Source organism: Perognathus longimembris, chromosome 3, assembly GCF_023159225.1.
Source record: "Perognathus longimembris pacificus isolate PPM17 chromosome 3, ASM2315922v1, whole genome shotgun sequence".
NCBI classification, from domain to species: domain Eukaryota; kingdom Metazoa; phylum Chordata; class Mammalia; order Rodentia; family Heteromyidae; genus Perognathus; species Perognathus longimembris.
In genome coordinates this window covers 24611094-24632663 of record NC_063163.1, presented here as the reverse complement: position 1 = coordinate 24632663, position 21570 = coordinate 24611094, and the positions used below count along the sequence as shown (strand labels likewise).

General features: G+C 38.2%; 1 protein-coding gene across 2 annotated transcripts in view; it reads left to right on the top strand.

Annotated features, from left to right (window-relative positions):
• Bora (BORA aurora kinase A activator) overlaps window positions 1-18814 on the top strand; it is a 28439-nt gene extending 9625 nt beyond the window's left edge. For both annotated transcript variants that reach the window (XM_048341255.1, XM_048341254.1), the window contains exons 5-12: window positions 1033-1114; window positions 4198-4263; window positions 4824-4880; window positions 5650-5876; window positions 6582-6714; window positions 10065-10675; window positions 16107-16238; window positions 17344-18814. In XM_048341255.1, the coding sequence (XP_048197212.1) occupies window positions 1033-1114; window positions 4198-4263; window positions 4824-4880; window positions 5650-5876; window positions 6582-6714; window positions 10065-10675; window positions 16107-16238; window positions 17344-17409 (1374 nt within the window). In that variant the 3' untranslated portion in view covers window positions 17410-18814. The remainder of the gene's footprint in view (window positions 1-1032; window positions 1115-4197; window positions 4264-4823; window positions 4881-5649; window positions 5877-6581; window positions 6715-10064; window positions 10676-16106; window positions 16239-17343) is intronic.
• Window positions 18815-21570: the final 2756 nt, after the last annotated feature.

Below are 21570 nucleotides of genomic sequence, written 5' to 3'. Positions count from 1 at the left end.
ATCCAAATGTTCTATCTCCATTTGAGTATACTGGCTAGAACTATACTCAAATATTTAATACTTAAAACAACGCACAAATGTTTATACTTAAATGATTAACAACTAGCTGTCTTCTTTTGTAAGAGTAAGGCTTGTGGGGACAGTTGCTATACATAGTGTAAATACTCTAGCCATAGCTAATTTCAAGCTATTGATGTCACCTAACTGAATGGGAAAAGTAGAATTACAGATCAGAATGTATAGGAATTCCACCACAGAGGTGTAAAGATGCTGGAAAATGTAGTGAAATAGTCAGCAACTGAAATTTGAATGTTTGTAATATATTTCATAAGTTTATTTTTATAACTGGCTTTAACAGTTGTTACATAAAATTTGGGAAGTGTTAATGACCAGATCCAGTACAAGCTAGCTTCAACACAAGATTTAGATTGAGTTGTGTACTTCTCTATCTTTGACTCCTTCCCTTTTGATCTTTTCTTTGTCATGACCAACTTCAAACAGTCCAAAAAATTTAAAATAACTTCTCTATGATTAATTCTCTTTATGGTTGATTAATTTCTCTATGAGTAAACTTAACTTAGAAATTTTGAATGTAAGTGGTTGGTTTTAAGTATTACTTTCTCTTTTTATGTACTTTAGTCATTAATATTTTTAAAAATTAAAACCTGGAACTAAGTTGGGAGCTGGTGGCTCATATCTGTAATCCTAGCTACTCAGGAAACTGAGATTTGAGGATCATGATTCTTAGCCAGCCCAGGCTCAAGAAAGCCCATGAGACTCCTATCTCCAGTTATGCACCAAAAAAGGTGAAAGTAGAGCTGTGGCTCAAGTGGTAGAGCACTAGCTTTGGGCAACAAAGTTCAGGAGCAGTGCCCAGGTCCTGAGTTCAAGTGTCAAGACAAGCACACACAAAAAAAACTCTTGAACTAAAATCATAATATGACGTGATTGATGGCTATTTGAAAAATAGAAGTTCCCTTTTGAATTTTGGTGGATGTATATGCCTGATTGTATGACTTTTAATTTTCCTAGTTTTTCACTAAAGATGTCATCGTCCCATCTCCTTGGACTGACCATGACGGGAAACAACTTTCAGACTATCATTGCGGTAAATGTGAGTGCTAAGAATTGTATGAGTTACATCAAGAGAAATAATAAAATTACAAAAGAAAAATGTTAAGTTTTAGTGAATGTAAAGCAACATAATAAAGTGCCAATGTATCTGTTTTGGTAAGGAGTTTGCTTAAAATTAAATTGGATATCAGAATTTAACTCAAGATCAAAAGGATTAAATATGTTACCTACCGTCCGTGTGTGTGTGTGTGTGTGTGTGTACACCATTCTATTTTTTTCTTCATGACCACTGTGAACATTAATAATGACCTTTGGGAAAGTGTATTCTAGCTGTTTAAATACTAAATTATAGGGAAATCGAAGGTGTCATTGGCCCTTGAAATGTGTCTTCTGGCCACTGCTCATCTTCCATTTGCTTTCACTGTCCTTCCAGTTGTGAGCCACACACACTGGTATGTGTGTGTGTGTGTGTGTGTGTGTGTGTGTGTGTATCACTGCTTTGGAGTTACCCACTCTTTTGTCTAGCATCCATCAGTTATGCTCCCAGGTTAAGAGGGAGTGATTATCAAAAAAAACAAAAAACACTTTAATAATAAATAAAATGTTTAGGCACTTTTTCTGTCAAGACAATTGCTTTCAGTAATTCTTTAAAACTCATACGAGGTTGGTACAGTTACTGACCCCATTTTGCAGATGAGAAAACCTCATTTTATAAAGAGTACTTACCCAAGTTATAGAGAGGGTGAAAACTGTACAACCTGGATCAGATTCTTGCCTTGAGTATATAGTGGCCTGCTGGATTCAAGTCTCAACATAGGAGGAAAAAAAAAAAAAAAAGCCAGGCACTGTGGCTTATGCTGTAATCCTAGTTACCCAAGAGGCTGAGGTCTGAGGATCATAATTCAAAGCTGGCGTGGACAGAAAAGTACCTGTGAGACTCTTATCTCCAATTAACCACTCAAAAACTGAAAGTGGTGCTGTAGCTCAAGAAGTAGAGTGCTAGCCTTGAGCACAAAGACTCATAGACAAGTACCCAGGCCCTAAGTTTAGGCTCTACAACTAACACCCCCCCCCAAAAAAAAAAAAAACCCAACCCAAGAAAGAACAACAACAAAATATCTGAGATACCTTATATATTGCAGTTATATTGGTTTTAAACAGCTCAAATCTCTTTCTCCTCTAGTCATATCTATAATGTTCGTTTTTTATATCCTTGATGGAAAAGAAATCCTCATTTTGGTATAATCAAATTTATTGGATTTTTTTACGTATTTGACTGGAGTCTTAAACTTGAGCTTCCCAAAGAAGTCCTCTTCAGGAAATAAAATGAAAAAGCATTATGGTAATGTGGCTATATACCTGGAGGCATTCTGATTGTTAGAATTTTAAGTTTAATCCTGAACTAGCTAAATTCAGGGACTGGAAGCTAAGGCAATTCCTAGATGTGGAAAATGTTGTTTTTTGTAAGGTTCTCTCAGATAAATTATGTGTATCTGAAAGACAATTGTGCTAGAAAATGGATTAGGGTTTGAAGGGCTTACTAAGACATAAAATATGTAGGCTTCATCCTAAAACTATCATAGGATTTCAGGCAGAAGAGAGCTTTGATTACTGAAAGAAACTCACATTACTCAGTGACCATAACATCAGAATATAAATTGTTAGTTTTCATTTTATTTTTTACCTGTCCTGTTGGTATTTATTTAATAGAGGACTTGAAGTCATTGGTGTACCCACATACTCCCTCACTCGTTCTGGTGCTGTTAAACCAAGTAATCCTAGACAAGACTCTTTTGTCATTTTATTTCTAGTTTTTGGTGGGTTTTTAAATTCTTTTTCTTTTGCTTCTATTTATTACCGTTCAGTTTTCTTAAGCTAGTAATTTTTGTAAAACCGCATACTTAAAAACATTGTGGGGGCTGGGAATATGACATAGTGGTCAAGTGCTTGTCTTGTATCCATGAAGCCCTGGGTTGGATTCCTCAGCACCACATAAACAAAAGGCTGGAAGTGGCGCTGTGGCTCAGGAGGTAGAGTGCTAGCCTTGAGCAAAAAGAAGCCAGGGACAGTGCTCAGGCCCTGAGTCCAAGCCCCAGGACTTCCAAAAAAGAAAGCCTAAAACAAAAATAAAATTGTGGTTATATTTTTGACTTAAGAAAACAGCATAATTCTATTGACCAATTTTCAGGCCTTGTCGAAATAATCTGAGATTTAACCCATTTTATATGAACTCATTTTATGAAACTTGACATACTCGAAGGTTGTTGGGAGACACTGGGAATAGCTGAGATGGAGCCCTTAGCTTTCAGGCTGACATGGAAAGAATTACGGCTTCATTTAAACCATGCTTCCAAAATAAAAAATAAAAAAATAAACCATGCTTCCCATGCAATACCACTTGGGTGTATGGATCTAAATTATTGTGTCTCTGTTCCCATGTTCAGGGCAGCAGTGCCCTCAGTAGCCTACAGGTGGAATCAACTAAGTGTCCATCAACATGGGAGGAATAACAAACACCTGTGGTATATATTCACAGGGAATGTTATTCTCCCTTTAAAATGAAAGGGAATTTCGTGATTTGTGACAACTTGGATGAATCTAGAGGACTCTAAAAGTGAAATAACACAAACACAGACAGAAAACATACAATCTTACTTATATGTGGAATCTACATAATCAAACTCAAAGAAGTAGAAAGTGAGGGAGGAGGGCACTGGTGATGAAAAGGAATGAGGTTTCATTTGGACTGTACAACTAAGTTATAGTGGATTGTTGTGCAGCAGTGTTTATTTCAAAATTGCTAAAAGTAGTTTTCAAATATTCTTAACACGTAGCAGTATGTGACGTGATAAGATAGTAAATTGGCCTTATTTGCTGATTCCACAATGTATACGCCATAACATTTACTGGAAATGTGTATAATTATTATTTTCCTTTTTCAAAATTGAAAAAAGATTATTTGACACATCCTTATTTGTTATGAGAGTTATCTTTGTACTTTAAAGTTGAAAAAAATAACCTAAAAGATATTAGAATGCATGCTTAGAATGCAGACATTATTCATAAAGACTAGTGTGTACTGTTTTTTTACCCATGATTTTTTCCACTTAAAATGTTCTATAGGTATTAACATAAATAGTGACTCTCCCGCTGGAAAAAAGCTGAGCCCTCATATTGAGAAATGCAACAGTGAGTATGAACTCAATCTGAAATGGAATCTACTGAATATTAATCTATATTTGATTCGAACCTAGTTCTTATAGTCACATGATACTTGGGAACTGAAATTCTTTCCTTTTTGTGTGAGTAATCTATAATAACTGAGAGCTCATTTTTAAAAGAGAATGTTAAAACAGACATATTCAGCCATGTTTTAGAAACAGCAGTAGCATGTTCTTTTTTGTGCAAAGTGTGAACTGGCTTCTGGTTTTACAAAACATTCCTTTGAAAGTTTGTTAATATAGGAAATCTCTCCTAAGTAGAGGCTGGCTTTCTTCTCATTTCCAAATGCCAGCCCCACAGCTAGGAGTTAACCTTTACTATTAACACCTTTCCACTGACTGGTAGAAACTAGACTGGGGAGGAAACTAGAAATGTGTGGTGTCTAATAAATGTGTAAATGGAGTAATTCCATTTGCTAGACCATCATGTGGTCTAGCAGTAGTGGGTTGAGAAGTATGTGCAGAATTGTGCTTCATGTGCTCTCATTGATTTTACCCATTTTTTTTTTATCACTTGCTTGCTTCCAGCTGCTTGTCAGACATTGCTGTCTCTTCCTGTGGATTTTAATTTAGAAAATTTATTAGGTAAATATTATGTTTCTTAAGCTTTTCATAACTTAGAGATTTTGTTTTGTTGGCTTTTTGTAAATGGGACTTTGTGGTGACGCCTTCTCTTAAGTGGGGAAACCATCCTGAATCTTTTTTCTTGAACGCAGCCTAAATTAGCCATGGACAATGAAGTTTATATGGTTCCTATGCATAAACTATAAACATCTTATTATAAGCATAACTATTAGCATATTAGTATAATAGTAACAAAGAACCACTCCAGTAAGGGATAATATGAGATTTTCACTTACATACACAATTAAACTTTGCCTTCTGTTTTGAAAAAAAAATTAAACGTGGTTTCAACGTGCTGTTTTATAAAGAATTAGGTAACACAGCTGGCTACTAGCACTCTAGAAGCTAAGGCAGCAGGATCATGAGTTTAAGATCAGCCTGGGCTTGGGCTGGGAATATGGCCTAGTGGCAAGAGTGCTTGCCTCGTATACATGAGGCCCTGGGCTCGATTCCTCAGCACCACATATACAGAAAATGGCCAGAAGTGGCGCTGTGGCTCAAGCGGCAGAGTGCTAGCCTTGAGCAAAAAAGAAGCCAGGGCAGTGCTCAGGCCCTGAGTTCACGGCCTAGGACTGGCCAAAAAAAAAAGGTCAGCCTGGGCTACATATCTAGCCCTTGCATCAAAGAGCATTAGCAAAAAAAAAAAAAAAAAAAAAATCATTAGCATCAGGAACAACAAAAATTTGCTTTTCAAAACAACTCAATTTTTTTCTGCTATTGTTTAATACAGGTGACTACTTCAGAACTGATGAATTTGTCGATCAGTCTCCTGGAAACCTCAGTTCTTCATCTCTCAGAAGAAAGCTTTTTTTAGATGGCAACGGGAGCATCTCTGACTCCTTGCCTTCGGCTTCTCCCAGGAGTCCTCAGAGCAGTGCTCAAGCATCACTTGAGGTGTTTTATGCAGTAGATGTATCTCCTGTGCAGTGCAGGAGCCCCGTGCAGACACCTAGCTCAGTAAGAAGTATTCTACAAGTGGTGGCTCTGTGTGTTCTCTGTGTACTTGGCTCTAGATGCTTAGATTGCACTGAATGGGAATAATTTTTGGGGATTATACATCATGAATGTTAAGCCAGCTTATATAGTCTCATTGATCACCAAAATGGTTTTCTTTTTGGTTGTTTGTTTTTGCCAGTCCTGGGGCTTGAACCCAAGGCCTGGATGCTGACCCTGAGTTTCTTTTGCTCAAGGCCAGCACTCTGCCACTTGAGCCACAGTGCCACTTCCAGCTATGTGGTACTGAGGAATGGAACCCAGGGCTTCATGCATGTTAAACAAGCACTCTACCACTAAGCCATGTTTCCAGCCCACCAAAATGTTTTTATTCAGACTCTTCAACTCTAACATAGGGTATTTACCAAATTATGAAGTAGAACAACTGGAATGGCATTAATAGAATAAATTATTTAAAAATTTTTCATAGACATGTGCTTGGTGTGAAATGTAATGGGTTACTTAAGCACTATGCATTTCTGTTGTGGCCGCTATACACTATTTCAGAATTTTTGGAGCAGTCTTCTTAGTTGTCTTCTCCAATATGCCTTTTGATAGTTTTTATATACAATTCCTAATTAGTGAGTGTGTTCTGAAGACAAAAGAGCATGTAGTGTAACTATTTAGAAGGATAACGATATAAATACATTGCACTTGCTTTTCCTATAGGGGCAATTTTCTTCTAGCCCTATTCGGGGAAGTTCAAAGAGGTACAGTTTGGGAAGTGTAACAAGTCCTTCGGCCATCTCTTCACCCACTTTTTCCCCAGTGACACTCCAAGTAGGAAAAACACCACTCTCAGGTATGTTATAAAATATTCCAGGAACCAGTGGCTCACGCCTGTAATCTTAGCAGAAGGCTGAGATGTGAGGATCATAGTTCAGAGCCAGCCCTGGTAGAAACGTCCATGAGACTCTTATCTTTAATAAGCTATTCTTTTTTTTTTTTTTTTTTGCCAGTCCTGGGCCTTGAACTCAGCACCTGAGCACTGTCCCTGGTTTCTTTTTTTTTTTTTTTTTTTTTTTTTTGCTCAAGGTAGCACTCTGCCACTTGTGCCACAGCGCCACTGCTGGCTGTTTTCTATATATGTGGTGCTGAGGAATCGAACCTAGGGCTTCATATATACAAGGCAAGCACTTGCCAGTAGGCCATATTCCCAGCCCCTTTAATAAATTATTAAAAAAAAAAAAAGTAAGTGGAGCTGTGGCTCAAATGACAGAGTGCTAGCCTTGGGAAAAAAATCTTGGGGACTCAAGCCCAGAGTTCAAGCCCCAGAAGCAGCACCAAAAGAAAAGCCTAATAAAATACCTAGTGAAAATGTTTATGTTTTCAGTATTTGTTACTAAAAAAGCCTGTATTGCAGACTTTATGATTGATATAGTCTCACCTTTGGAAACTTTGTTTCTTTTTCAACAAAAGAAAGAATTTACCTTAAAAGACTGGAGTTCTCAGTAAAATTTTACTCTACTGGGCTGAGAATGTGGCCCAGTGGTAGAGTGCTTGCCTTACATACATGAAGCCTTGGGTTGGATTCCTCAGCACCACAAATACAGGAAAAGGCAGAAGTGGCGTTGTAGCTCCAATTGGTAGATGCTAGCCTTGAGCAAAAAGAAGCCAGGGACAGTGCTCAGGCCCTGAGTTCAAGTGCCAGGACTGGCAAAAAAAAAACAACAACAACAATCTACTCTACTGTAAAATAGTTGGATTATCCAAGAGCTACATTAAACACTTTACAAAACAAAGATGACAATTTTAGAGACAGGTTTGTTTTTATATACCATCTTACCTATAAGATGAGATGTTGATATCGGATAATCATATATTTGTATTTTGTAAAAAGAAAATGGATTTGGTTAAAATTCTTAAGGAATTTTAATGTATAAGAATGTGCATGTTTCTCTTTGAAAAAATTGTGCCACTTGAACACTATGTCATAGCTTAGCTGGGTGGCTCATGCCTGTAATCCCACTACTAGGAATGCAGATCCGGTGATTGTTCTAGAGCAGTCCAAACAAAAAGAAGTTTGCCAGACTCCATCTCAATCAATGGTTGAGTATGGTGATGCACTGGGGAAGCCCAGTGGCTAGACACAGTGACACAGTGGCATGTGTCTATTATAACTAGTGACATGGGAAATACAAACAGGAGGATTACAGCTTAGGTTAGCCTAGATATCAAGGGAAACCCTAAGATGAAAATAATCATTTCAAAAAGCAGATAGTGCCTTTCTAGCAAGCTCAAGGTCTTGAGTTCAATCCACCAATAACAACAGTAAATACGCCCCAAATGAAAACTATTCATACTAAATAAAATTGGGAAACTAAACTTTATTTTGTCACGCTATACTTATTTGGTTACCTATCTGAGTATAAGTAGTGGGTACACCTACATGCTGCTTTTTCATAAAGCTTTTTTTTTCATAAAGCATTTTTCTTTCACACCTTCCTTTTTCTCTTCCTCCTCCTCTTCTTTCTTCTCTTATACCCTCTCCTTTAAATTTTTTTTTTCTTTTTCTTTTTCTTTCCTGTTTGCTGTGTTGGAAATGGAAACCCAGCCTTATGTATCTGGGCAGACACTAAGGGCTGTCCCAGCCCTTTCTCAAAGCATTTTCTTATGAATGTTTTCACAGGTCATGCAAGTTCTTTGTCATGTCAAAACTGTGGTTTTGAATCATCTCTTGTATATTTCACTTCAGTCTTGCTTTGTTTTCTGGTGTTGGGCCCAAACATTCCTGCCAAACAAGACTCCACAACTCAATCCCAATTATGTTTTTAACCACTGATATGCATTTCACCTGTGATATTTTCATCACCAAACTAATGATCATCCTTGAATACATAGTATGTTGTACATATTTCCTTAAATTTTCTTTTTTTTTTTTTTTTTTTTGGCCAGTCCTGGGCCTTGGACTCAGGGCCTGAGCACTGTCCCTGGCTTCCTTTTGCTCAAGGCTAGCACTCTGCCACTTGAGCCACAGTGCCACTTCTGGCCGTTTTCTGTATATGTGGTGCTGGGGAATCGAACCCAGGGCCTCATGTATACGAGGCAAACTCTCTTGCCACTAGGCCATATCCCCAGCCCCATATTTCCTTAAATTTTCAGGATTGGAATTATTTGGTCAGAAGGGATGGATATCTTTATGGTTTACAGGAAATCATTTCTTTTTGAAGAAATGATAGGGTTGTGATAAATTTTGCCAATTGTACTACTTTGATACATAATAGAAAGCTGTTTTATTGCTTTAATTATTGTATCTTGGCTCATTAAGGATATCGAACTTTTCTTGTTTGTTGACCATTGTATTTTGGAGAAGTTGTCAATTCAGACTTGAATGTTATTAAGTGAATGGTGCATCCTTTAGTTTATCCTCTCATTTTCATACTTTTTATTACTCGTGATTGAATATTTTTCCTGCATGTTTGGTAACTATTGGCTGTTGATAAATGTTTGCCAGGTTTTTAGACTTTCATTTTTATGAGCTAATGAAAATAGTGAAAGTTTGAAGCTTTAAATCATTTTTATTCTTTTGATTTTTATTAGGTGTTTAATTGTTGCAAATATTATTCTCCAGTTTTTGTTTTTTTTTTGTTTTTTTTTGGCCAGTCCTGGGCCTTGGACTCAGGGCCTGAGCACTGTCCCTGGCTTCTTCCCGCTCAAGGCTAGTAGCACTCTGCCACTTGAGCCACAGCGCCGCTTCTGGCCGTTTTCTGTATATGTGGTGCTGGGGAATCGAACCTAGGGCCTCGTGTATCCGAGGCAGGCACTCTTGCCACTAGGCTATATCCCCAGCCCTATTCTCCAGTTTTTGTTTGCCTTTTAATGCTTGCTTAAAGTGCTTTTGCACAAAATATACTTTTATGCATTTAATTTACCACGTCTGGCTGTCAAGTTGTAGCTTTTTGCTGATTTGCTAGGGGTCTTCTCAATAAGAAGAATTTTGGTACTCTAACGGTATGCTTATGAGAAAATAATTCTCAGGCAGTAAAATATTTTAGTTAAAAGAGAAAATGAGCCCCCAAAAAGGTATTTTTGAGTTTCATTTACTTGACTGTTTAACACAACAACTCTACTTTAGTAAACACAAATGTTAGCAGAAGTCCATTTTTATGTTTTTTTTTTTTTATGATGTCATTTTTACCTCCCATCTTTTAGAACAAAGGAAGTTTCCTTTTCACTCTCCTGATGTTTCATCTGGAAAAAATTCTAATGGAATCACTAACCCGTGTATTAGGAGTCCCTTCATAGACGGCTGCTCACCAATCAGAAATTGTTCTCCGGTGAGACTGGAGATGTGTGGAAGTACTCAGCATCAGAGCTCGCTCATTCACTTGCCCTTTGACCTGGAGACTCACAGCAAAGAGCAAGCGGAAGATGATAAAGAGAACATCCCTTCCATCCTCTCATCACCAGTCACAGAGACCGGGAGAGGATGGCCATGGTCACTGAAGAGTGATACCTCTGCAGGAAGCCCACGTGTACTCTCGATGGCCATGTCCATGACGCAGAGCCAGTCCAGTGCTTCTGAGAGGGAGCTGGCACTGCTGGAGGACATTGAGAGTGTGAGGGAGAATGACACTGTGGACATGGCCGATCCCATAGAGACAGTGGACGAGAGCACTTGGATTAAGGAGTCGGGTGATAATGAGAATTCACCCATGACTGATTTCATGAGTGGAATTGCCTTCAGTATCGAAAGCTCTCACATGTGCATGTCGCCTCTTGCGGAGAGCAGTGTGCTTCCTTGTGAAGGCAGTAACATTCAGGTAAGGTATCTGAACATCTTGTAGCTCATTACTCACTGGCTAGTGTGAGAAGCATCATGGGTTCCATGTGGGGAATTGTAGTATTTCATAGTTCAAGAAATACCAACACCAAGTGAGACCAGGATGCTTCGTTTCATTTAATTAGGAGAAATTCGTATGCGTCTGGAAGACCCTATCTGAAAAATATATCTAAAGCAAACCAGAACTAGAGATGTGGTGCAATGCTTTCTGATCATATGCAAGGTCCTGAGTTCAAACCCCAGTGTCGCACAAAGAAAGAGAGAGAGAGAGAATAAAAGCAATTATCACCCTAGAATACCCCTTTGTCATCATCCTGGAAATTGCCTTAACCTGTCCTGTTGTTCTGTACCCTCCCGTTTTCTGTTTTGTGTTCTTCTCTAGCCCCGATTACTTCTGAGTTTACTGCAGCACGTTTTCCATTAGCCTTCTAAGAAAGTATTAATTTTAAAACATTACATGTTTGATGGTATCATGTTTCCTTCACATTTGAGTTTAGAAATTGTTATCCTTAACAATTTGAATGTATTGCTTCATTGAGTTTCATCACTGCTGGGGAGAGATCTGAAAGTCCTAAAACCTAATGTGCAGATAACTGTTAGCTTCCCCATTCCTGGACTGCTACATAGGACATTTTCTTTGTACACGATGGTTATGAATGTCACTGATATTCTTGGGAGTGGGCTAACTTTGTAGCACTATGCTGCACACTTAGGATGCCTCATGGTCTATTGTGATTTATTTTTATTGAAATTGTTTACTTATTTTTATGCCAGTACTAGGCCTTGCACTCAGGGACTCACAGGTTTTTGTTTGTTTTTTAATTTTATTGTCAAATTGATGTACAGAGAGGTTACAGTTTTATATGTTAGGCCTTGGGTACATTTCTTGTACTGTTTATTACCTCCTCCCTCATTCCCCCCTCCCCCTTTCCCTCTCCCCCAATAGTCGATAAACATGGACTCTTTTTACTTTTTGCTTTTTTCTCCCCTCCCCCTAGTACCATGGCTTGAACTCAGGCCCTCTTTCACTTGGCTTTTTCACTCAAGGCTGGTGCTCTACCACTTGAGCCACATCTCCACTTTTGACTTTTTGCTAGGTAATTGAAATTAAAGGATTTTTTGGATTTGCCTTCTTCCTGAGGCCTCTTCTGAACCATATTTTTCAGATCTCAGCTTCCTGAATAGCTAGATTATAAGTATGGGCCATTGGTGCTCAATACTTCTGCATCTTGAAAAAATAAATAAAGCTTAGATTGCTCCTCTACTATTTGTACTATATTGTTTTTCATTTCTCTAGTTTTAAAAGATCTTTTAAAAAATCTGCTTGTTCTAATCTTGTTTGCTTCATCTTTATTTTTGCTTTTGGTATCTATAATATGACTGGCAAGGCTTTACATGGTCTGACATTTGACATACTGTCCACCTTCATACGGTTCCCTTTTATTTTTCTTGTTTCAGACCCACTGGCTTTTCAGAATTTTGATTAATCATGTTCTCACTGTGAAGAATTTCTCTCCATCCTACTCTACCTAATAAACTGGCTTTGGTTTTTGTTTTAGGTCACAATTTACTGCTCACAACCTCAATGCTTTCCCTGATCACTAACCATGCCCCACCTTACTTAGGCTTTTGTGTCCAAGTCTACATTTACATCTTAGATATTGGCCCAGCTATTTTAATTTTATATTGTTGTAGGACTGAGGATTCAACTTAGGCCTGACATGCAAAGCAAATGCTCTACTGAGCTGCATGCCTACCCTTGATCATGTATATTTTCATCCAAATGTTTATGCAAAAAAATCCAGCCATATAGTATGTACTCATAATGTAGTGAAAACAGAATAAGCACTTAGGTGAGCTCAACCAGAGGGACTTTGACAGTGAAAACAACAGATCTTTGAGGAAATATTGAGGGGAAGAAAGCAAACAGCTTCCAAGAGAAACAAGTAACAGCTGAAGAGGCTCACTAAGAAAACATAGTGTAATGGAGCACCTTAAATAAGAAAGAATGATTTTTTTTTTTTTTTTGGTCAGTCCTGGGGCTTGGACTCAGGGCCTGAGCACTGTCCCTGGCTTCTTTTTGCTCAAGGCTAGCACTCTGCCACTTGAGCTACAGCGTCACTTCTGGCCATTTTCTGTATATGTGGTGCTGGGGAATCAAACCCAGGGCCTCATGTATATGAGGCAGGCACTCTTGCCACTAGGCCATATCCCCAGCCCCAGAAAGAATGATTTTTATACTGTCAAAATAAGAGCAAGGAATATGTGTCTTGAACAGTGGCTTTTGGAGTAATAACAAAAGGATTTAGTAACTGGACAGCCTTAAGGTGGGAAGGTGAAAGTGAATAGAAGGGAAGTTGGAGGTGAGACAGTGAAACCAGGTATATAAATAACTCTTGGAAGAATCTTGGTTGTAAAGGGAAAGAAAGCTAGAAAATATCATAGTCCTAAATTGTTTTGTAGTTTGGATTTTCACTTTGTTTTTATTTTAGGTGGGAAAAGCAGCACATTTTAATATAAACCCAGATCCTTATTTAATATTAGGAACTGGTCAGGATCAATACCGGTAATCCTCCTATAGGAGAGAAGGTGGCCAGACCGGAGGAACAGGGGTTCCAGTATTTGCAGTTTTGAGGGCAGCATAGAATATGGGCTTGGGAAAATCAAAGGCTGAGGGGCTGGGTATGTGGCTTAGTTGTAGTGTGCTGGCCTAGCATGCATGAAAGCCCTGGGTTCGATTCCTCAGCACCACATAAACAGAAATAGTTGGAAGTGGCACTGTGGCTTAAAAGGTAGAGTGCTAGCCTGGAGCAAAAAGAAGCCAGGGACAGTGCTCAGGCCCCGAATCCAAGCCCCAGGACCGGCAAAAAAAAACAACAAAAAAACCCTGCTGAGTTTGCTTTAGAAATTTCAGAAAGTGACAACTTTTTTCAACTTGCTAGCTGTTAGAGGATAAAAATAAGATAATAGTGATTGGGTAACATGTATCTGAACATGCTCGTTTTCAGTAGGTAGTAGCGGGAGGCAAGGTCCTGTGAGTGGGGAGCAAGTGTGAGAGATTGAGCATGATGACAGAAGGGCTCACCTGCTGAGGAGGCCGGGGTTCAAGGAATGCTGCAGACCCTGAACCAGTGAAGGTTTTATAGAGCAATAACATCAGACTTCTGTGGTAGAAAAATAAATTTAGTGGCAAAGTGTGTGTACAGTGACTTAGGATACAACATTTAAAAGTAGCTATACGAACAGGAACTACATATTTGAATTCTTTTTTTTCATTTCCAGGCTATGAAGCCTTAAGCTGGGATTTTTATAACAATGAGTAGATCATGATTAATATTTGTTAGCATGTCATTTTTCTCGGCTATAAAATGATACCGATGGCTGCCCTCTATGCCAGTAAGGAGAACAAACCAAGATGATTTGTCTTATCTGGTTGGTGCATGGTGAACATTGACATGGGTAGTGGCCTAGATCAGAGACAGGAAGGTCAACCGCCATCTTAATGGGCCACCCATTGATCTTCCTCTTTGTATAAACTCTCAGATTCCCTGTGCCTGAAATATTGAGTTATAAGACAGTTATTTGACAGTGATGAATTTTAGAAAGAAGCTTAATTGGCAGATAATCTGGAAGCAGTCAGCATTTACATTTTTTATCAAATTATTATCGAATAGTAGAGCAGGGTGTTTCCCTTGAGACATAATGTTAGATTCTGTTTTACATGTCACAAGATTTCTGCTCTAATGAAACGTGACTTCTAGTATTAAGTAAATACTCATCCTCTAGGAACATTTTTTAAGGGTTATGAGTGCTGAACCATTAGGATACACTTTCTAGGCTATTCTAAATGAGGAGAGCAAAAATAAAATCCCTCTCCTAGTTGCAAGGAAGGATTAAGTGCTAGGTAGAGCCTTCCTGTGTAATTTGCTTTGGGGTTCTGCATTTTTCAAGCCTTAGGCAATGGAGCCTCCAATCTTCACCTAATTACTGTAGGACAGCTTGAAAGCTAACCTTGTTGAGCCTTAACTTCCTCATCTGTAAAGTGCTAGGGATGTTGAAAAGGGAAAATAAAAATAGCCTGAGAGAATGCCACCTAGAACCTAGAATTTCCATTCAGTAAATGTTTATCACAGTTAACTTCCTTCTCTACAATTCTGCTTTTCATGATTTTGGTTCCCCAAGGTCCAGAAATATTAATGGAAAATTCAGAAAGTTAACAATTCATGTTTTCAACTAAATTATGGCATCCTGAATAGCATAAAAGTTTGCAGTGTCTCTTACCAGGCTGTCCTGGATACTCCGTATCTCTTTGGCTAGTGTGTCCACACTATAAGCTCCCCACTCAAGTTATTCCTTGGTTTTCAGATTAACTGTCATGATACTGCAGTACTTGGGCTCAAATGACCCTTATTTTACTATGTCCCTGATATGCAAGTAATGGTGCCAGAAATTTGAATACACCAGGAAGCAGCCATGAAGTACTTACTTGAACAGGTGAAGATACCATGCTAAGCCCAACATGGTAGTTCACACTTGTAATTCTGGCCTTCAGAAGGCTGAGGCAGGAGGAGGATCACAAGAAAACCAGCCTAGTCGAGATTAAATCTCATTTATAATGCAGGGGCATGGAGGAAACAGAGAGAAAGCCAAGTATGCATATGAGCTAAAAATGTTTACTCCATTAGACTAATTAGTTAAGCCTTGCCTCAAAGAACAAACGTTATGTAATTGTTTCATTACTGATGTGGCTAATTTCATATCACATGTAAGTATAGGGAAATACACTGTGTACATAGGGTTTGGTACCATCTGCCATTTCAGGAATTCACTAGATCCTTGAATGTATCTCAAGTAAGAAAATACTGTAGGTTTGAAACTACAACTCTCTTGAGTTGGAATAGTATAGTGTCTTACGATGCAACAGATTGTAGGACATCCAGAGCCACACATGTGGCATTATTATTCACTTAGTTGTATGAGAAATAAGTAGTCCACTTTTTTCTTTTTAATGTATACTGGTTTTCAGTACTCTGGAAGGTACTTTCCTTTTAGGTAAATTTTCTTTAGAGGTACAACCAACCTGTTCAGAGACAAGCTTGGGAAATAAGTTGGAAAGTGAAAGTGATTATAATTGTCATTTTCAATTACTGGGTATGATCTTCAAGGCCAGTTCTTGCTGGCTTGTTCAGTTTCTAAAGGAAATTCATCAGAAGGAATTGTAAAGTTGCATTGACAACAGTTCTATATACAACTGTCTTTTAGGTTTATCAAATTTGTCAGTATTACCAACCCTAAATATTACCTTGTATTTTCAGATGTTGTGGATGATAGTATAGTAGTGACTCATAAATTAGGAAAAAGTTGTTTGCAGTTTTATCTTTAGGCTTTTTTTTCTGTCCTTTTCTTGCCAGATGGATAGTGGGTATAATACACAGACGTGTGGAAGCAATATTATGGACACAGTTGGGGCAGAAAGTTACTGCAAAGAAAATGATGAACAAACCTGTGAAGTGGAAATCAAGTCTAAAGTTTGCATTTCAAAGGTATGGAGCAAATAGAGTAGCTATTTACTTAAGATGTGTTTTCCCTCTCTTCTGTGTAGTCTGGTTAATTATATTTATGCCTCATCCTGTCCTGTTCAGCCAGCTGTGGAAGATGTTTGTTTTTTTTTTAATACAAACATTGCAAGTCTTTATGAGCTCCATGGAGAGAAGAGTTTGTAAAAGGGAGAATTAGCTGTACTCTGGGGGGGATCCTTGTAATTATGGGGAAATAGGCAAAAAATTTTGCCGTCTTTGGAATGTTATACAGCCTAGCATAAAGAATTTTGGTTAGAAAACAGTAGAACTGAGATTGTACATCAGGCTAAAAAGACCTAAAGGACTTAAAACCCAATAGCTTTTAAAGAATAGTTTTGGGGAAAAAAAGTATCTGTCCAAAGGTGGATATACCTTTGACTCAGATTTTTGCTCATCCTTGATAAGATGGCTATAAAGCTACTTATATTTGAAATCTACCAGTTTTTGGTATGAGAAGACAGTATAGTCAATTTTATATGCGTTTATTAGATATTATAAACATCAAATATACAACATAACTCTCCAAATGAACTTTAACAGGAAAGCCAAACTTTTTTTTTTATTTTGCCTTCGTTGCATGTGTTCTCTAAACAAGTCTAATATTAACTTCAACCAAGTTGATCGTGATTTAACACTCCATTTCAGAGAAAGAATTATAATTATCCATCTACATGTAAAGAGGCATTAAGAGGGGCTGGGAATATGGCCTAGTGGCAAGCATGCTTGCCTCATATACATGAAGCCCTGGGTTTGATTCCCCAGCACCACATTTATAGAAAATGGGCAGAAGTGGCGCTGTGGCTCAAGTGGCAGAGTGCTAGCCATGAGCAAAAAGAAGCCAGGGAAGTTCAGGCCCTGAGTCCAAGGCACAGGATTGACAAAAAAAAAAAAAGGCATTAAGATACAAAGACTCTTTCTGAAACAATATGGATTTAAAAAACATCTTCACTATCCCTTTTAGCTAAGGAAATCTGCGTTCAAGCTTTAAAGACCAGTATATGTTAAGTTGCATCCTTGACTGGTGGATGGGTCCTGTTGAAACTGAAAATGTTTTTTGTTTTCTTGACAGTCAGGCCACACAGCAGAGAGATGCTGGATGAAAACAGCAAGTTCAACTCAGTATAGCAGTCCGTAGATCCCTTTATCAGGACAAGAGACTATGCTAAACTGCTTCTCCTTTGTTTTCATGCACAAGATCAATATGTGATTGATGGTGATTGAGGAGAAAAAGCTGCCATAAGAAACATACTTCATTTTTCTTTCTCTCAATGTGAAAAATCAAGATCTTAATTTAGTGACATAGGAACAGAAAAACTCCAAGTTGTTGAATTGCAACTTTATTTTTTACCAATAAATATTTTTACTTAACCTTGATTGATTTGTTTAACCAAAAAAAGAAAAAAAGGACACTAGGTAGTAACAGGCTTCTATCCTACAGAACCAGTGAACTTCGCCTTATCGACAGTACTGAATTTAGCAGTAGTTCCAAGAACAAGAAAAGATGTATCTGAAGACACTACGTATTTTACATTAAAAACTTCTGGACACAGATGAATTAGTAATGACTTCTGTGAAGGAAATCTTACTAAGATATAAAACTTACAAGACAGGAAATTGTATGGGTCTTCGGAAAAATTTGAATTCCATCTCTTCGTTTCTGTAGGAAATTTTAGTCTCAGTGTTAACTGTAATTAGTACTTTGGAAAGTGTAAATACTAGAAAGGTAATACTAACAGGAACCAAAAGCTCTGGGATAAACGTGGGAGGCCAGAATCAAGTACGCCGCCATTCCCCAAGCAGGAGCCTCCTCTGCAGTCCACACGTGGCTACAGAGGAACGGAATGCAGGAGAAGCAGAACCTCTGCAACAGAACAGTGGAATTCCTGTTGGGCTTAGAATTATGAAGTAACAGTTATACAGCTGGGCAAGTACATACGTAAAATGCCAATTATTTTTTCTGAAGTAACATATATTAGCAATAGATCTAGGTTTACAACATGTTTGAAAATACCTGAGATTGTATTTTGGAATTTAGTGACTATCTTTAAGAAAATTTGTTAAAAAGAAAATACAAAAAAAAGCAGCCCTAAGTAATAAAATATATTACCGTGTCATTTTCTTGTAGTCTCTATTACTCCATATCTGGTAAGCTTATTACTAAACTACAAACAAAGGTTCATTCCCCTTACCAACATGAAAGCTATTAGCCATTTTGTCCACTGTTGAAGATGCTGAATTGAGTAGATGTGTACTTAATCTTTACTTAAACTACTATCCTTGTCCTAAGTGTAGGAGCATCCCTGGTTACCATGTTTTAATAGCACTAAGTCAATAAACAAGGCCAGGCACCAGTGGTTGACATCTTTCATCTCTGCTACTAGGGCAATCAGGAAGATGACAGTTTGGGGCCAGCCTGGGCAGTTTACCAGACCAATCATTGGGAACAAATGGTGCATTTCACCAACTCAAACTAAGTAGGAGGCTGAAATCGGGAGGAATGCAATTCCAGGCTAGCCTGGACACCGCCCCCTCAAAAAAAAAATGTACAAGACTATCTAATCTCTACAGAGAGCTGGGATCATGGTGTTATACCCAGCTGTTACCAACTATGGTGGGCAAAAAAAAACCCATCTTAAAAATAACCACTTTAAAAAAAAAAAGACTGGCCAGGCTGCAGTAGCTCATGACTGTAATTCTAGCTACTTAGGAGGCTTACATCTAAGAATTGTGGTTTGAGGCCAGTCCAGACAGAAAAACTACCTGGGACCCATCTCCCATTAACCACTCAAAAACTGGAAGTGGAGCTGTGACTCAAAAGTAGGGCTAGCTTTGAGCAAAAAGAACCCCTAGGGATAGCACCCAGGTCCTGAGTTCAAGCCCCATGACCAACAGAAAGAAAGACCAAGGTGTTGCTCAAGAATTACAGTACCTGGCTAGCATTCACAAAGCCTTGAGTTAAAAATAAATAAAACCTAGATTGAAATCCCATCCGTTTGCTTGTTTTTCATGATAAATGAGAACATTTCTTAGGGCTTTTTAACTGCAGTGCAGCCCTGCCTCAGTGTTCATGGGTTACTGGTGCCAGGACACTCCAGGGATTTGAAGACTCATGCTCATGGTCCTCAGGTTCTCCCATGTGGGATATAAACATACCTGAAACACCCTTACCTGATTTGGAGTAAATGTCATGTAAACAGCGGTTACACTGTTAAGGAATAGCAAGAGAAGTCTATAAATGCTCAATACAGAGGTGATTTTTGTATCTCTAAATATTTTCAGTGTGTAAATGGAGAGCCCAGATATGGAGATACAAAGTATAATAATGCACGAGGAAGTAAAGAAGCCACTCTACCAAAGCAGTCTGCAGGGGTTGTAACAAGGCTTCTGATCATTCTGATCAGAATTGAGTAAAACTACATTACTGAGGAATAACAGTACAAACGGGAAATGGTAACAGACACCAGGCTTTACTTTACAAAAAAGTTCTTTCCCTCTGCTCCAGATAAACTATGGTCCGTAGGCAAGCCATTTAACAGAAGTTGCTAGGGGATAATTACCTACTTTGATATAAAAACTCTATGAGGTATTAGAACTAGGAAACTGAAAGGGAATACCAAAATTGAGAGACAGGGTAAAAAAAAACAACTACAAAAGCAATACTTGCAAAACGGTTTGGTGTAAGTGAACTGAACACCTCCTGGGGGGAAAGGGGAAGGGGGTATGAGGGACAAGGTAACAAACAGTACAAGTAATGTATCCAATGCCTAACATATGAAACTGTAACCTCTCTGTACATCAGTTTGATAATAAAAATTTAATAAATAAATAAAAGAACCAGCAAAAAAAAAAACAAACTCTATGAGACTCTATGGAACACAACACATACTGTCCCTGGTTATTTAATTGCACTATAATGAAGCGGACGTGTTACAGCTGACGTTACGGGGAGGAAATAAAACATGTTTTATACAAGAGAGGTTAGTCACCTCTTGCTCTAGTGTCGAGACACTCATTTTATGTGGAACAAAGACTACTCAAGTCTGTCTTCCCTCATCTGAAATAAGTCTGCACTAATGTATGGATGTTTTCCTCAGGAAGTGTGAACTAGAAAAATTACTACTGAATGCCTGCGTGGTTCCAAATATTGTAATTACACTCACTTAGAAATGCTGACTTGCCAGTTTTTCCCCCCACTGTTCTGCAAACTCTTCAAAGGCTAAAACACTCAACTGATATATTTAAATGTCACTCTTTTTGTAAAAAATATCAATGTAATAATTTGTGGTTAGCAAAGCAGTCAATCTGGTATGCCAAATAAAAAGATACATTTTTAATATGCCCTTAACACAATATGCTCTCCTATATAATCTGATCAAACTTTTTTTTTGGCCAGTCCTGGGGTTTGGACTCTGGGCCTGAGCACTGTCCCTGGCTTCTTTTTGCTCAAAGCTAGCACTCTGCCACTTGAGCCACAGCGCCACTTCTGGCCATTTTCTGTATATGTGGTGCTGGGGAATCGAACCCAGGGCCTCATGTATATGAGGCAGGCACTCTTGCCACTAGGCCATATCCCCAGCCCTGATCAAACTTTTTTTTTAAGAGTAAAAAACCCTCATTTTAGAACTGCTATTTAAAAGTCATTATTATTTTATAAGTAATTAGGTATAAACATTTAAAGTACATTTTTTTTTTTTTGCCTGTCCTGAGGCTTAAACTCAGAGCCTGGGCACTGTCCCTGAGCTCTTTGCTCAAGGCTAGCATTCTACCACTTGAGCCACAGTGCTACCTCCAGCTTTTTCTGTGTTATGTGGTACTGAGGAATAGAACACAGGGTTTCATGCATGCTAGGCAAGCACTCCACCACTAGGCCACCTTCCCAGCCCTAAAGTACAATTTTTATTCTTTCTCAGCCCTAAAGCCTTATTTGGGGATGTCACTATAAAGTCAAAGGTAAAAGGTCAAAGGTATTTTTACCTGTTATCTACTATTTTCTCAATCAGGCCAAAATATCTTATTTCTTGTTTTTATTTTATTTTTTACCAATTCCCAAATATTTACACTTGTTAATGGGTCACTAATTAAATGTGAGATACTTTTTAGTCCAGCGAGAACACTTAATTTAAGTAAATGATAATGACGTGAGAGATATAACACAGCTGAAGATTTAGAAAAGACCATTCTTTGCTTTTAAAAAAGTTCTACGGGTTTGTTTTCCTACCAATATTAAATAAAGTACTTATACGAAATTAGACTGCTCTTCAATGAGCAGGTGAGTCCTCCATTTAAATGATCTTTA